This window comes from Odocoileus virginianus, chromosome 28 (assembly GCF_023699985.2).
Source record: "Odocoileus virginianus isolate 20LAN1187 ecotype Illinois chromosome 28, Ovbor_1.2, whole genome shotgun sequence".
Classification (NCBI taxonomy): Eukaryota; Metazoa; Chordata; class Mammalia; order Artiodactyla; family Cervidae; genus Odocoileus; species Odocoileus virginianus.
The window spans coordinates 37,810,758-37,825,350 of record NC_069701.1 but is presented as its reverse complement, the minus strand read 5'-3'; the positions used below and the strand labels follow the sequence as shown (position 1 = coordinate 37,825,350).

The 14,593-nt window shown below is 43.0% G+C and overlaps 1 protein-coding gene across 6 annotated transcripts in view; it reads left to right on the top strand.

The window, feature by feature from the left end:
* The window catches only part of LOC110145937 (uncharacterized), a 40,529-nt gene that overhangs the window by 1,519 nt on the left and 24,417 nt on the right, over positions 1-14,593 (top strand). For all 6 annotated transcript variants that reach the window (XR_011484399.1, XR_011484400.1, XM_070457652.1 and 3 more), the window contains exon 2: positions 6,390-6,674. Coding sequence is in view for 4 of the 6 variants with exons in the window: in XM_070457652.1 (XP_070313753.1) it covers positions 6,612-6,674 (63 nt within the window). In the remaining 2 variants the exon portion in view is untranslated. The remainder of the gene's footprint in view (positions 1-6,389; positions 6,675-14,593) is intronic.

Below are 14,593 nucleotides of genomic sequence, written 5' to 3'. Positions count from 1 at the left end.
ATCAGAAGAAATATAAGGGAAAAGAAAAAATATATAATCATAGTGAGATTTAGTACCATTTCTCTGAGAGTATGAAGTTCAGAAAAAATAAGAATAGGAGCATCTTGAATGATGTCATTAATAATTTAAATATAATAGATTTCTATTCATATTAATCTTATATCCTACACAAATAAATTTAAAATTTTATATCTCATATGTTATTAGATGTCCATAGGACTTTTAGAAAAACTGGCAAAAAGATAAACATTACTAAATTTCAAAAAATAGAATTCTTTTATTTTTGTGATTCGTTATATGTATACACATATATTATTTTGAAATTATTTTCCGTTACAGGTTATTACAAGATATTGACTATAGTTCCCTGTGCTATACAGTAAACCTTTGTTGCTGGTTACATATGTATTTTTTTAAATTAGAAATCTAGCGTTCTGTTTATGCTAAGTCAAACAAGTGGAATCAAAGTGTCATAAATTTTTTAGGCAAAAATTCATAAGTTTTCTAATATATACATTATACATATTATTTATATATATGTATACAAGAGCTTTTCTACTATGCTTGATAAAGGCTTGAGAAAGTACATTAAAAAAAAGAAAAGAGAGAAATTGGAAAGCATAAACTAAACGAAATGGGAACACCGAGTATGAAATAGAAGAAGTGAAACAAGATAGATAAAAGATCCTCATACAGACCAGTTCTTTGTAAACATGGCTGCTCATTAGAAATGTATCTGGAGTTGTAGCAAAGAAAAAAAAAAAGCATCTGGGCATTTGTATTTTTCAAAAAATTCCAAGATAATTCTGATATGCATCTGGATTTTAAAAAGTGATTACAGGTTTTTCTATTAAATGGTAGTTTTGGTGATATAGAATTCTATTATTTTCTGTTGACCAATCATGATACAATGGATTCCACCATTTTAATCACTTCACCATGATCACTATTTCCACGAGTTCCCCTTACCTCCACATCAAATTTGAATTGCTCATACTTGATTTGAAATTGTCTCGATTATTTTGTATTATTATTGTTTCCATTTTGACTTTTAATTATTCATCTAATCAGATGGAGTTTCCCCCTGTGCCTGTCTCCTTTGGGGCTTTCTTGTATGTCTTCCACTTGTCATCCAGCATCCACTGTCACCCCAGGGAAGAGAGGAGACTCCCTAAGTATCTAGTGTCAAAGCATCAGTATTAAGACTTGGTCTCTCCAGTAGGGACCTAAGAGGTGGTGAAAAGCAGTCATGGATAGTTAGGATGAAAGGAATACTTCACCCTTTCTCCTCCATATAGTTTAAAAAATCTATACAATTTCTAAGGGGTAGAAATTTCATTATATCATAAGTAAGTCTCATAACAAATTTATATAAATAATAGTCTTATTTTTTTCAGCTGTTAAGTTTTCTGGACTTCCCTGATGGCTCAGTGGTAAAAAATTCACCTGCCAATTCAGGAGACATGGGTTCAATCCCTGGTCCGAAAAGATCCCACATGCCTCAGAGCAACTAAGCCCATGTGTTACAACTATTGAGCCTGAGCTCTGGAGCCCAGGAACCTCAATTACTGAGCTGACATGCCCCATCTGTTAAAGCCTGCTAATCCTAGAGTCTGTGTCCTGCAACAAGAGAAGCCATCACAATGAGAAGCATGCACACCACACCTAGAGAAAAGCCCATGCAGCAACGAAGACCCAGCACAGCCATAAATAAATAAATAAAATTATATACAAAGCATGTTGGTAAACCTTTAAAAAAAAGTTTTATACACATCCCTTTATAATTTTCCCCAGTCTCCAAAAGATCTAAACTCTATGCCATATTTTTGAAATTATTTACTTGGCTTTACCAGGTCTTAATTGAGTCATGTGGGATCTTCCATCTTTATTACAGCATGCCACATCTAGTTCCCTGACCAGGGATCAAACCCTGGCCCCCTGTATTGGGGCCATGGAGTCTTAGCCAGTGGCCCACCAGAGAAGTCCTGCAAGGTATCTTTTTGACTTATAGTTTTCTCCAGATAGATGCCCAGGAATGGAATTACAGAATCCTATGGTAACTCTGTTTAGTTTTCTGAGAAACCCCTATAGTGGCTGTACCAATTTATACTCCCACCAGCAGCATAGGAGAGTTCCTTTTTCTGCACACCCTTTCAAACATTTATTATTTGTAGACTTTTTGATGATGGCCTTGCTGTTTTCTTTATGAATTTACCTGTGAGTGAGTGACTAACACAATGAACAAATCAACTGTATTATTGTACTGTTACTGCCGTGTACAGCAAAATAGTCTCAAACCAGTTATTGTAAACATGCAATCTTTTCTCTCATCTTAAAAACAAAACCTTTCATGCCCCTACATTCCTCTCTAGATACTGTCGCCTTTTCTTTCTTCCTGTACTAGGCAAAAAAGTGGCCCTCCAAAGATACATTCCTTTCCTAATCCCAGGAACTTGTGAATATCACCCATGTGGCAGAAGAATGCACATTACTTTATATGGTGAAAGATGTGATTAAGTTAAAGATCTTGAGAGGAGGAACTTATTCTGGATAATCTGGGTGAGCCTGATAGGCCAGTGCAAGTGTCCTTATAAAAGAGAGACAGAAAGAGATCAAACACAGGCAGAAGTAGAGGAGGCAATGTGACTCCAGAGGCAGAGACTGGAGTGAGGCGCGGGTAAGCCCCCAGAGGTGGGGGGCACAGACTGCGTTCTTCCCTACAACCTCTGCAGGGAGGTGGCCTTTGCCAGTTCCTTAATTTTGGACTTCTGGCCCCTAGAACTGTGAGAGAGTATGCTTCTGTTCTTTTAAGCCACTGTTTGTCGTAATCTCTTACAGCAAGCTTTAGAAAACTAATACACTCCCTTCACAGCTAAATTCCTCCAAAAAGTTATCTACACTTACTTCTCCTCCATTCCTTGTATATATATCTTTTTTAGTATTTTTTTTGTTTTGTGTGTGTGTGCTGGGTCTTCACTGCTGCATGCAGGCTTTCTCTGGTTGCGGCAAACCTGGGCCACCCTCGTTGCAGTGCACGGGCTTCTTGTTGCGGAGCATGGGCTCTAGGTGTGCACGCTCAGTAGTTGTGGCACACAGGCTTAGTTGCCCCTCAGCCCGTGGAATCATCCCAAAACAGGGATTTAAGCCAAACCCCCTGCACTGGCAAGTGGATTCTTCCCCACTGGATTACCAGAAAAGTCCTTCTCCACTCCTTTTTATCCAGTTTTCCTATACTGAACATTTTAACACATACAGAAAAGTTAATGATTGGGCTTCCCTGATAGCTCAGTTGGTAAAGATCCACCTGCAATGCAGGAGACCCCGGTTCAATTCCTGGGTCAGGAACATCTCCTGGAGAAGAGATAGTCTATCCTCTCCAGTGTTCTTGGACTTCCCTTGTGGCTCAGCTGGTAAAGAATCCTCCTGCATTGCTGGAGACCTGGGTTTGATCCCTGGGTTGGGAAGATCCCCTGGAGAAGGGAAAGGCTACCCACTCCAGTATTCTGACCTGGAGAATTCCAGGGACTGTATGGTCCATGGGGTCACAAAGAGTCAGATTCGACTAAGTGAGTCCTTCTCCATTCCTTTTTATCCAGTTTTTCTATATTGGGCATTTCAGTATATACAGAAAAGTTAGTGATTAGAGCAATAGGCAATAAGATATTCTAGATTCAGGAGTTACGAATAGTTTGCCCTATTTTCCTTTTCTATATATATTTTGGGGCTTCCCAGAGGGTGTGGTGGTAAAGAATTCACCTGCCAGTGCAGGAGATGCAAGAGATGCAGGAGATACAAGAATCGATCCCTGGCCCAGGAAGATCCCCTGGAATAGGAAATAGCAACCTATTCCAGTATTCTTGACTGGAGAATTCCATGGACAGAGGGGGCTGGCAGGCCATAGTCCATGAGGTCGCAGAGTTGAACGTGACTGAGTGACTGAGCACACACAGCACACTGTATATTTCAGTGTGTGTCTCCTAAGAATAGAGACATTCTCCTACATAGTCATAATACCTAAGCAAATTAAAAAGCTTTAACTTAATAAGTTAAAAATTAAGAATAATTCCCTAATATCATCTAACATTCAATCTGTATTCCAAAGTCCTTCCTTGTTCCCAAAATATACTTTATAATTTTTTTCCCTTGGTCTAGGATACAAGCAAGGCTTATATGTTGAATGTGATTGTTCGGTTCAGTTCAGTTCAGTCGCTCAGTCATGTCCGACTCTTTGCGATCCCATGAATCGCAGCACGCCAGGCCTCCCTCCCTGTCCATCACCAACTCCCAGAGTTTACTCAAACTCATGTCCATCCAGTCGGTGATGCCTCTTTTAAATTTACATTAATCTCCCATTTCTTTTGTTTTTTAACAACTTTGATAACTTTTTAACTAACTTGGCCTGTATTCTTTTTTTTAAAACATTTATTTATTTATTTGGCTGCGTCGGGTCTTTGTTGGGTCCTGCAGGATCTTTTCTTGCCACACTGACTCCAGCTGTGGCACGTGGGCTCCGATGCACACCAGCAGTATCAGTGCACCGGGCTTAGTTGCTCTGCGGCGTGTAGGGTCTCAGTTCCCTGACCAGGGAAGGAACCCGCATCCCCTGCATTGCAAGGTGATTCCTTTTTTTTTAAACTTTTTTTTCAGATCATTTATTTGGCTGTGCCAGGTTTTAATTGTGGCATATGCGATCTAGTTCCCCCACCAGGGATCGAACCCAGGCCCCCTGCACTGGGAGCCCAGACCCTTAGCCACTGGACTGTGAGGGAATCTCTGGCCCATATTCTTATAGTTGGCCAGCATTCTGGATTTATCTGATTGTGTCACTTAGCCGGATCCTCTACCAGCTACAGTTCTTGTATACTCCAAACTGAGACTTTCAGCCCTGATTTTCTTTCTCTGGAATGAGTGATAATCGCTCAGTTGTGTCTGACTCTTTGCAACCCCATGGACTGTAGCCCACCAGGCCCCTCTGTCCATGGAATTCGCCAGACATACTGGAGAACACTGGAGTGGGTTGCCATATCCTTCTCCATCTTTCTCTGGAGCATTCATCTGAATCAGTTTCCCCTCTATGGTTGTTTACTATCTCTCTCCACTAGAATGTAAGCTCCAGAGGGAATCAACGTGTGTCTGTTGGGTTACCTGTTCCAGTCAATTCTCTAACCAATGCATCACAGGTACTCAGCATGTAGGTACTGTGTGAATCAGTCCTTCAATTCAGTGACTACTTGTCTCAGTACTATTTAACACCTATTGAGAACTTGCTATAATAATTTATGCTGTTTCTTAGAATATCTCAGATTTTTTGAAGCCTTGAATTCCTGAAAATGTCGTTCCACTCGTCTAGGCTCACAGAGGTGTGGAATTTCCCCTAGCAATTTGAAGGCATACCTCTTTATTACCCATATCTCCCTGGCCATCAAGAGTCCAGATCTATTTTATGCTTGAGTCACTGTACCCAACGAGATGTTTGGTATATGTGGCCTGTTTTCTTCTCCTTGGATCCTTTACTTCTGCTTATTTATCAGTCAGAAGTTAATTTTTTTGGCCACACCACCCAAAATGTGAGATCTTAGTTCCCTGATCCCTTAGTTCAGGGATCAAACCCTCGCTCCCTGCAGTGGAAGCACAGAGTCTTAATCACTGGACCACCAGGAAAGTCCCTGGTTAGAAGTTTATAGCTTGCTGTTTCTTGCATTCTCTAGGAACTCTGATCTCATAGTTAAGGTAGTAAAGTGGAGATATTGGGTGTGGACAGAGTTGTAAAGATAAACTACAGAAGGCTCAAACCTATCAGTAGGATCATCTTAGCAAATGAGCCTAGCTAACATTGACTGAATTCTTATAATAATCAAAATAATCTCGTAGGTACTATACTGAGCACTTAACATATTCTCTATCATCTAATCCTTCCAACAACCCTCTAAGATAAGAACTGTCAGTCTCTCAGCTCTACTTAACTAGAAACTGCCTGTGCCAGGCCCAGAGCCAAGGCAAGCCTGAACCCAGAACCGCATGGGGAACCATTGTACTGAATTGCTTCTGCTCTTGCTAGCTGAGCACGACAACCTGTTCTAGCCTTTCACAGCACGGTCTGCCATTCTGGCTGGGAGTCAGGGAGCAAGGTTGTGGAGCCACCTGTCCATTCATTCAATGAATGCTTATTTCTTAAAAATTATTATTATTATTTTTTTGCCATGCCACGTGGCATGCAGGATCTTAGTTCCTGGACTAGGGATCAAATCTGTGCCCCCTGCAGTGGAACAATGGAATCTTAACCACTGGACCACCAGGGAAGTCCCAGTGAATGCTTGTTGAATGAACGCTTCAGAGGCAAGTTAAGAACATAAATGCCAAAAGACAATGATGTTTATTTTCTTTCTCAGACCTCTGCCTTCCCAAGATCAACCACTCTGGGCCTCCTCTGGTGATATCTGAGTGTAGAGAAACTGTTGCCTCTCTTCTAAGAGGCATGCACAGACACCCAGTCAAGACGGACAGTTTTCTGTTATGTGAGTCTCTCAGATTGCGCTTCACAGTATATAAACTGTGAACTAAATCATCAGACTTGTTCTTTGGCTGAATTACATTTTCTCCTGGAATATGAGATGCATTCCACTGAGACCACAGAAAGAAAAAGTGAAGATCAAGACACCATGACACCACCTTGTGTAAGTGCAGATATTTTCAATCATCTGAGTAGCTAGAACTTTATATAATATATATATATATATATTTACTAAACTTAACCAAAATGTGCACATTACAGGGAATTGTGGGCTTTTGGGTGATTTTATATGTTTTTATTATTCTTTCTTTGCATATTCCCAAAGATCCCTGTTTTTGTCTTTCTTTTGTCTTTTCCTTTTTGGCCACAAATTGCGACAGTCGGAACTTCCCTGACCAGGGTTTGAAACCGTGCCCCCTGCAGTGGCAGCTTGGAGTCTTAACCACCTGACTACCAGGGAAGTCCAAGATCCCTGTTTCTAACAACAAGTTGTATAAAAGTGCCTTTATTGTGTGGCTTTTGTTCAAGTGCCTTCTTGGTCCCATTAATTCATTCAACCAACACTGAACACTCACCAACGTGCTAGTTGGAAATACAACAAATATAAGGGACCAGGTTCTTACCCTCAGCTTCCTGTCCGTCTCATCCTGACAGAGATGCCTTAGTAAACCAGCTACCACACACTGTGAGAGGGCTTGAAGGGACCTATGTACTTTGTCTGGTGGGAAATGCAGAGGAGGCAGGGTGACTGCTTAGAGAGGTGGTCCCAGAAGGCTTCATGGTGGAGATGACCATTTGGGGCTGGACTTACCAGGGTGAGAAGGGGTTGACACTGGGTGAGAAGAGGACAACAAACATTCTAAGCAGGAAGAATAGTGTTGCCAATGTATGATGACCAGAAACCATGTGACTCACTTGGGAAAAGGTGAAAAAAGTAGTTTGGTGTAGCTGGAACAGAGAGAGGATTATAGAGACTGGGAGGAGGTGAGCTGGGGGCGGGGGGAGCCTTGCATGCAAGAATAAGGAAACTGGCCTTTGTTCTGTAGGTGACAGGGAAAAAGACTCCAGCATGTCTGCTTTTCATCATTTGCTGAGCAGAGATTGAGTCAGCTGGGAGCAGCATGGGAGTGGGTCAAAATGGGACAGTAAGTAGGTCCCTGGCACAGAGTCCCCTGCTCAGGAGGTCTGTTCATTAGATCACTGGAATGAACAGTTCAGAAGTGAGAGGAGGAGACTACAAACTAAGGCACAGAAAATGGGGATGAAAACAAGAGGACAGACTGAAGGATAAATCCTATTTGACAGAATTTGCTGATTAATTATGAATGATGGTGATGAGGGAGACACCAGGTTTACAACTAATCATAGCTGATGTCTTTCACCAAATGCCTACTTTGCAGGTAGATTCTTTGCCTGCAGTATCTCCTTTTCTCCCATAATCACCATATGAGAGGAGTTATGTTATTATCTGCATTTTATAGATGAGGAAGTTGGGCCCTGGAGTGGTCAAAGTGTCTAGGCAGATATATCAGTTTGAATCCAAGGATTTGAACCCAAGGGAAGGAAGGAAAGCAACCACCAGGAGCAGTTAAAGAGTGGCAGATTTAGGCTCCCCAGATTCACAGCTAGGGTGCCCAAGGTCCATATTAGGCCACAGATGTGTACTGCTTGGCCCATAGAATATTTTTTTTTCAAATGAATTTTTAGAAGTTCTTTTTTTGGGGGGGAAAAAAAAGATTTTTTTATGTGACCAGTTTTAAAGTCTGTTGAATTTATGGCAATATTGGTTCAGTTTTATGTTTTGATTTTTTGGGGAGGGGCCATGCAACATGTGGGGGATCTGAGCTCCCTGACCAGGGATTGAACCCACATCCTCTGCATTGACAGGCAAAATCTTAATCACAGGATCGCAAGGAGAGTCACTTGGCCCATAGAATATTCTGAAAGCAGTTTTTAGAACTAACTGCTAATGTTTAAAAATAGAGTTCCTATTAAAACCTGGGTTTCTGGTTTTTCCTGAAAAGTAAGAAGCTCTGGCTGCCCTGGCCCGCAGAGCAACTCTTGCTGCCCATCTGCCTTGCGTCTGGCGGCTGTGGACCAGAGCCCGCCAGCCTGCCCGGGTCCCTGCCCCTCTGCAGATGCTCAAGTTTGCTGGTTCAGTTTGACACCAGGCTGTGCCTGTTCATTCGATCTCATGTCAAGCCCAGGCCTCCAACTGATGGCCAAATACTCTTTCTGAATGTTAGGGAATATAAGGTAAAAACAGTAATGCGCTTTGCTTTGTTTTTTCTTCTGTGCTGTGGGAATTGAGAAAAAGTAAATACCCACCCATGCTTGAGTGCCCACAAGGAGGAGGTTTACCTACAGGCCAAAGGTCAATGGTCATAGTTCCCGGAAACAACACCCATTAAAATGAAGTGTCAATCACCCCTTGGAAAATGGCCAAAGTAATGAGAGCTATACAAATCATGTTGTGATTTTTTTGTGTTTAATTTGTTTTGTAATTGATTAATTTGCTTGAATTTCTAAAAAGATTTTTTTTTTGCTGTGGACCATTTTCAAAGTTTTATTGAATTTGTTACAGTATTGCTTCTATTTAATGTTTTGGTTTTTGGGCTGTGAGGCATGTGGGATCTCAGCTTCCTGATCAGGGATCAAACCCATTACTCACTGCTTAGTGAAGTCTTAACTACTGGACCGCCAAGGAAGTCCCTGCTGGAATTTTCAGCTGTGAACTTTGAACATATTATAAGGAAGTTTTTGGAGAAAACATGTGTGTGTGTGTCATAGCTTACATAGCTTGGAATTCTCTGTAGACATTCAAGTTCAGAACATTTTTTAAAGGTTTTTGCAATTTACTAAAGGTTGAAACATGTTTCTGTTCCATTTAGTTAGAATGTGAGCCACAGGATGACAAACAGGTATCTGTCCATGTTAACTTTTGTTCCATCTAAGATGTAACAAGGGCCATAGCAGCCACCAGTTTGGACAAATGATAGATTTTATGTTTGTGTGAGATTGTTTGCAATTTGTAAACTGCACTTAAGAGACCCAGGTGCAAACAGGTGCAGGGAAGAGAGGAGACAGCGGAGCTTTAGGAGTTTGGCTCCTAATCTGTATCCTGTATGCGACCCCAGAGGGTTTTCCTCTGTGCTTGGCTGCCTGACTCAGGGACTGAAGGAAGGCGGCGGCTGCTGCTCCTGGGCACGGATTTCTCAGAGGCCGCTGGGCACTCCTCTGGGATGGCCACTGGGTCTCAGAGGTTCATTGTCCATCTTGCAAGGGTTATCGTGTTGTCAGACCACCCTGACCCAACTCTTAAGACGTCTGCCCTGGGATCTTCCCCCTAGTGGGCCCAAATTAATCTCACAAGGTTTGCACTGCAGATCAATTTGATCTCAGGAGCTATTCCTACCCTGATTACTTAAGGCTTTCGAGGTCATGCTCCTTGGACTCTGACTCCTACCCAGCACATTCTCCTTCCTCCCTTCCTCTCCTCCTCAGAAATTCTCCACCCCCAGTCCCCTGGTGTGCACACCCAGGGTGGGACCTGCATGTGTGTTGTGGTCAGTTCTGCCATTTTTGGCAGTATTGCCTGGAATCCATCATGTCTTGGTGATATCATACAGACAAATGCCCGTATTAGGTGGATGGCACCATGCTGAGCCAGGGACACAACAGACAGGTGCCTCACCCTTGGGGACAAGAGGAACTTGTCCCCAACTTGGTACTTTATCTCAGTCACATTATAATTGGCTCAGTGGTAAAGAATCCACCTGCCAACACAGGAGACTAAAGAGACACAGGTTCAATTCCTGGGTCAGGAAGATCCCCTGGAGAAGGAAATGGCAACCCACTCCAGCTTTCTTGCCTGGAGATTCCCACAGAGGAGCCTGGAAGGCTACAGTCCATGGGGTCGCAAAGAGTCAGACATGACTGAGCACACACACGTATTGTAATTTCATTTTTGTAGTATCACCTATAAAGCCTAGACTCCCCCAAAGATCCAGACAGGTTCTTGGTAAAATTCTACTGCTTCTTCATTCTTTGACAAGTATTTCTTCAGCACCTATCAGGCACTATTCCAGAAGTCAGGATTGTAACAGAGAACAAAGCTGACAAATATCCCTGTTCTGTTGCATATGCTATTGTGGAAGGAGACAGAAGACCTGTGTCCGTATGTAATATGAGCTAAGAATTTTTGAGAAAAACCAAGTAGGGTAGCAGAGAGAAAATGACAGAGGGGAGTGGCTGGACTGTGTCTTTTAGAGAAAATGGTTGGGGAAGGCCTTTCTGATGAGATGACTCTCCACGTCAGGCCCAGAAAGGGGTGAAAGAGAAGCAACTGGCTGGAGGAAGTGCTTTTCAGGCAGGAGGCTGAGGGAACAGCGCCTCCCAGTGGTGAGCGCTCCTAGCCCGTCTGAGGAATAGGAAGTCACTGTGGGAACATCCGGGCTCCTCGGTTTCCTCCTGGGCAAGTCCATGGGCCGGTTGAGAGGCACAGATGAATCATTTACGTGGAGACATTTAAGTAAACCATCAAACACTGTATCAAAGTTATTCTCTTTATATTGACTTCATCAAATATTTGTAGAATGTCTAAATCATCATGGATCATAATTATTTACGATTCTGCCCTTTCATTTTTTTTTATTATTGGGGTGAAATCCACATAACGTATAATTAACCATTTTAAAGCGTATGATCCAGTGAAATTTAGTGCCTTCACGTGATTGTGCAACCATTACCTCTATTTAGTTCCGAAATTTTTTCATCACCCTGCCCTTTCATTTGTAAAAAAAAAAAAATTATTTATTTGGCTGCACAGGAGTCTTGGTTGCAAAATGCATGATCTTCAGTTGCAGCATGAAGGATCTTCAGTTGCAGCATGCGGGATCTTCAGTTGCAGCATGCGGGATCTAGTTCCCTGACCAAGGATTGACCTGGGGCCTGCTGTGTTGGGAGCACAGAGTCTTAGCCACTGGACCACCTGGGAAGTCTCTCATTTTTAATATTAGTTTGGCACCACTCTTTTTTTAAATTTATAATTAATTTATTTGACTGTGCTGGATCTTAGCTGCCACATGGGAGATCTTGAATTTTTGTTGCCACATGTGGGATCTTTTTTTTTTTCTTCTTCTTTTTAAACTGTGGCATGCAGGATCCTCTGTGAGATCTAGTTCCCCAACCAGGGGTCAAGCCTAGGCCCCCTGCATTGGGAGCATGAAGTCTTAGCCACTGAACCACCAGGGAAGTCCCTGTTAGCATTCTTGAAAAAAGATTGTTCCCCCCATATCTGACTGTGCGCTTTCTGGCAGGCCTTTACAAATTCTTATGATTCATCTATGTGTTTATTCAACAGATATTTATCTCATATGTGTTGTGCAGTAGGCACCATGCTGGTAGGTACTGGTAATACAGAAGACACACAGGTCCCCGAATTTAGGGGACTCAGAATCCAGTGGGGGATTTAGACACTAACCATAAATTATCAGAAAATTGATTTAAGTCATGATAAATGCTTTTTTAAAAAAAGTACTTCCAGAATTACTCTTAAAGCATTTGTGAAGTTATTAAAGCTACCAGAAGTGAGGTGCCACTAGCTACTAGAGCTTAGAATAACATGACTAAGTTGTTTTTATGATTGTGCCCTTGGTTCAAAGACACTGGAGAGAAAGATCCCCTCAGGAAAGTGACTTGGATGTTGTCAGGGCAGAGAGCAGAACGGCAGGCAGAGATAGAACACAGTGTTACTTCATTCATTTCCTCCTGATAACAGCCGTTTGCAAGGCCAGATACTGTTACAGATTCCATTTTATAGATGTGGAAACTGAAACTTAGAAGGTCCTGCCTCTCCTGAAGCCACCTGGCGGGCCTTGTAGCCAATGTCTCCCTTCAGCCGCCTATCCGGCAAAGCTGAAGAGCATTTTGTCCAATAGGGGGCAGTCGCGCATCTGGTTGGAAGAAGGCGTGCACGCCCGCGCCGGGCCTGCTCCAGACTTCCAGGAGACGGCACTGCTGGGCTGGCCTCGGAGTCGCCTGGCCGGACCTCCCTGGGTCCTGCCCTCCTGCCCCGTACCCGCCCACCGTCTCACCAAGACGCCTGACCCAGCAAGCCCTCAGCACCCTCGGGCCTTTTCTTACACACTGATGTGTGCATCTGTGTTTTCCTAGATGATTGTTTCTTAATCACGCTGTGGAATAACAAATCAGTAACCCAGTCACCTCAAGTGATGAGCTAGTGGTCACCAAAACACGGGGAATAGCCCCCTGGGCAGGAACCATAGAAAATTCTAGCGTGGTCCTCGCGGCCACGTGGTACAGCGGTGCCACCATGGTGCCGCCGTGGCACGTCCGTCATGTAGGCACAATCGTGGGTTTTTTTTTCAGGCGGGATGACCTGGCAACATTTCCACCCCACCCACAGCTAGTTTCGCTTTCCTAATGTTGTTAAAAAGTACCTTCTAACTGAAGTAGGGTGGTTGAACAGGTTCCAACATTTTACTTAGCTTTTCTATGTGATCATTGAAGATTTCTTCCTTCTAGTGGGTCATTTTCCTACTCTCTCTGGAAGAAGATCGGGACTGTCACCTTTGGCATTTGTCCAAAGTCCAGGTCCTAATAGCTTTTGGACTGCGGTTTTGGAAGAATTGCTTTTTAATCTGGAAAGTGCCAGCCTTATACAGAGCAGTAACCCGTCAGGCCAAGAATCGTCAGTAGGCGGAGCTATGCTCATGTTCTGCTGACCTATCTCTTTTTAAAGGGGAAGGGGGCTGATTTGGTAGGGGGAAAAAAAGAAAATTGTGGATAGGTCAGTTTGGAGGATTGTTTGAACCTTTGCTTTCTTCAACGTGATGAACTCTGGTTTACCAAAAAGAGCAGGCAGTGGGAGGAAACTGAGGGTGAAGTGATTGAGAGATCCCTGCGTTCACCTACTAAGCTGAGTGCAACAAAGGCTTCTTTGAGCTGTGCTGTGGGAAGCCATGTGGCATCAGCTTTTGGGACAATCTCAATTTCTGAGGCAGAAGACACTGGTTGGTCCCTTGCTGAGTGCATCAGACTGCCACCAATTCTCTGTTCTGAAAATGTGGCCATCAGAGGGCCTGTGAGCAGCGCTGCGAAGCAGTTGTTAACCTGCTCAGGAATGACCTTACCCAGGCCGGAAGCTCCCTGCAGGATTCCTCCACTTCCCTTATCATGCAAGTCTTTTGGTAACAATCACCTGCATTTGTAGGACCTTTTGATACAACAAGACGCAGATTGGTTATTGACCTTTTTTTTTCAGTTTAGGCAACAAACCTCTTCTTTGGTGATTAAGAAAAAAAATCATAGATGAAAAGAAAAGGAAATGCAATGGAGATCAGTTCTAGGAAAGAAAAGAAAATTGTTTGTGTCAGCAGTCCCAGCTGAGGCACACAAACCTGGGAAGACTTACCCTTTTTACAGGAATAGTCTTCTCTTTACCAGAGATTCATGCTTGGACTTATTTAAATATGAGACTCTTCTGGAGGATGTAAGTAGGTAGGAGGATAGACAAACCAGAGGATAACTATCCAAAGCTGTTACTAGTGGAGGATGTCTTAAATGAAAACAAAGGGTCTGATTACCAGTGAGTCAGGAAGGGCTGAGATCTCCATTTAGAAAACCCTGACCTGTGCAGACATCAGGGCAGGTGCATAAAGCCAGGTGTAGCCAGGCTGGCATGATCAGTCCCACAGAAGTGCCTCAAAGCAGAGGCTGTGGCCTTTTAGAGCTCCTCACTGCTGTGGTTTCTTGTTCAAAACACTCAGTGACTGTCAGACCCACATGTTGATTGGTCAGATTTGATGCATTTATAAGGAGAGCGATCCATCCACTTGTGACCCAATCTGGTGCCGAATCAGAAGGTGACACTTCTCACCCCTCTCGCCTCTGGAAGAAGACTGAACAAGAAGAGAGAAGGCAAAAGCTTCACATGCCCAGAGGCAAACAGATGCTACAGAGATGAATTTTTTTAAAAAGAAATAAAGCGGGTTTAATCTGGGAGTTCGATCACCACGAAGAATGTGTTTCTATTTCATCATTCAGTTTCTAGTTCCACCT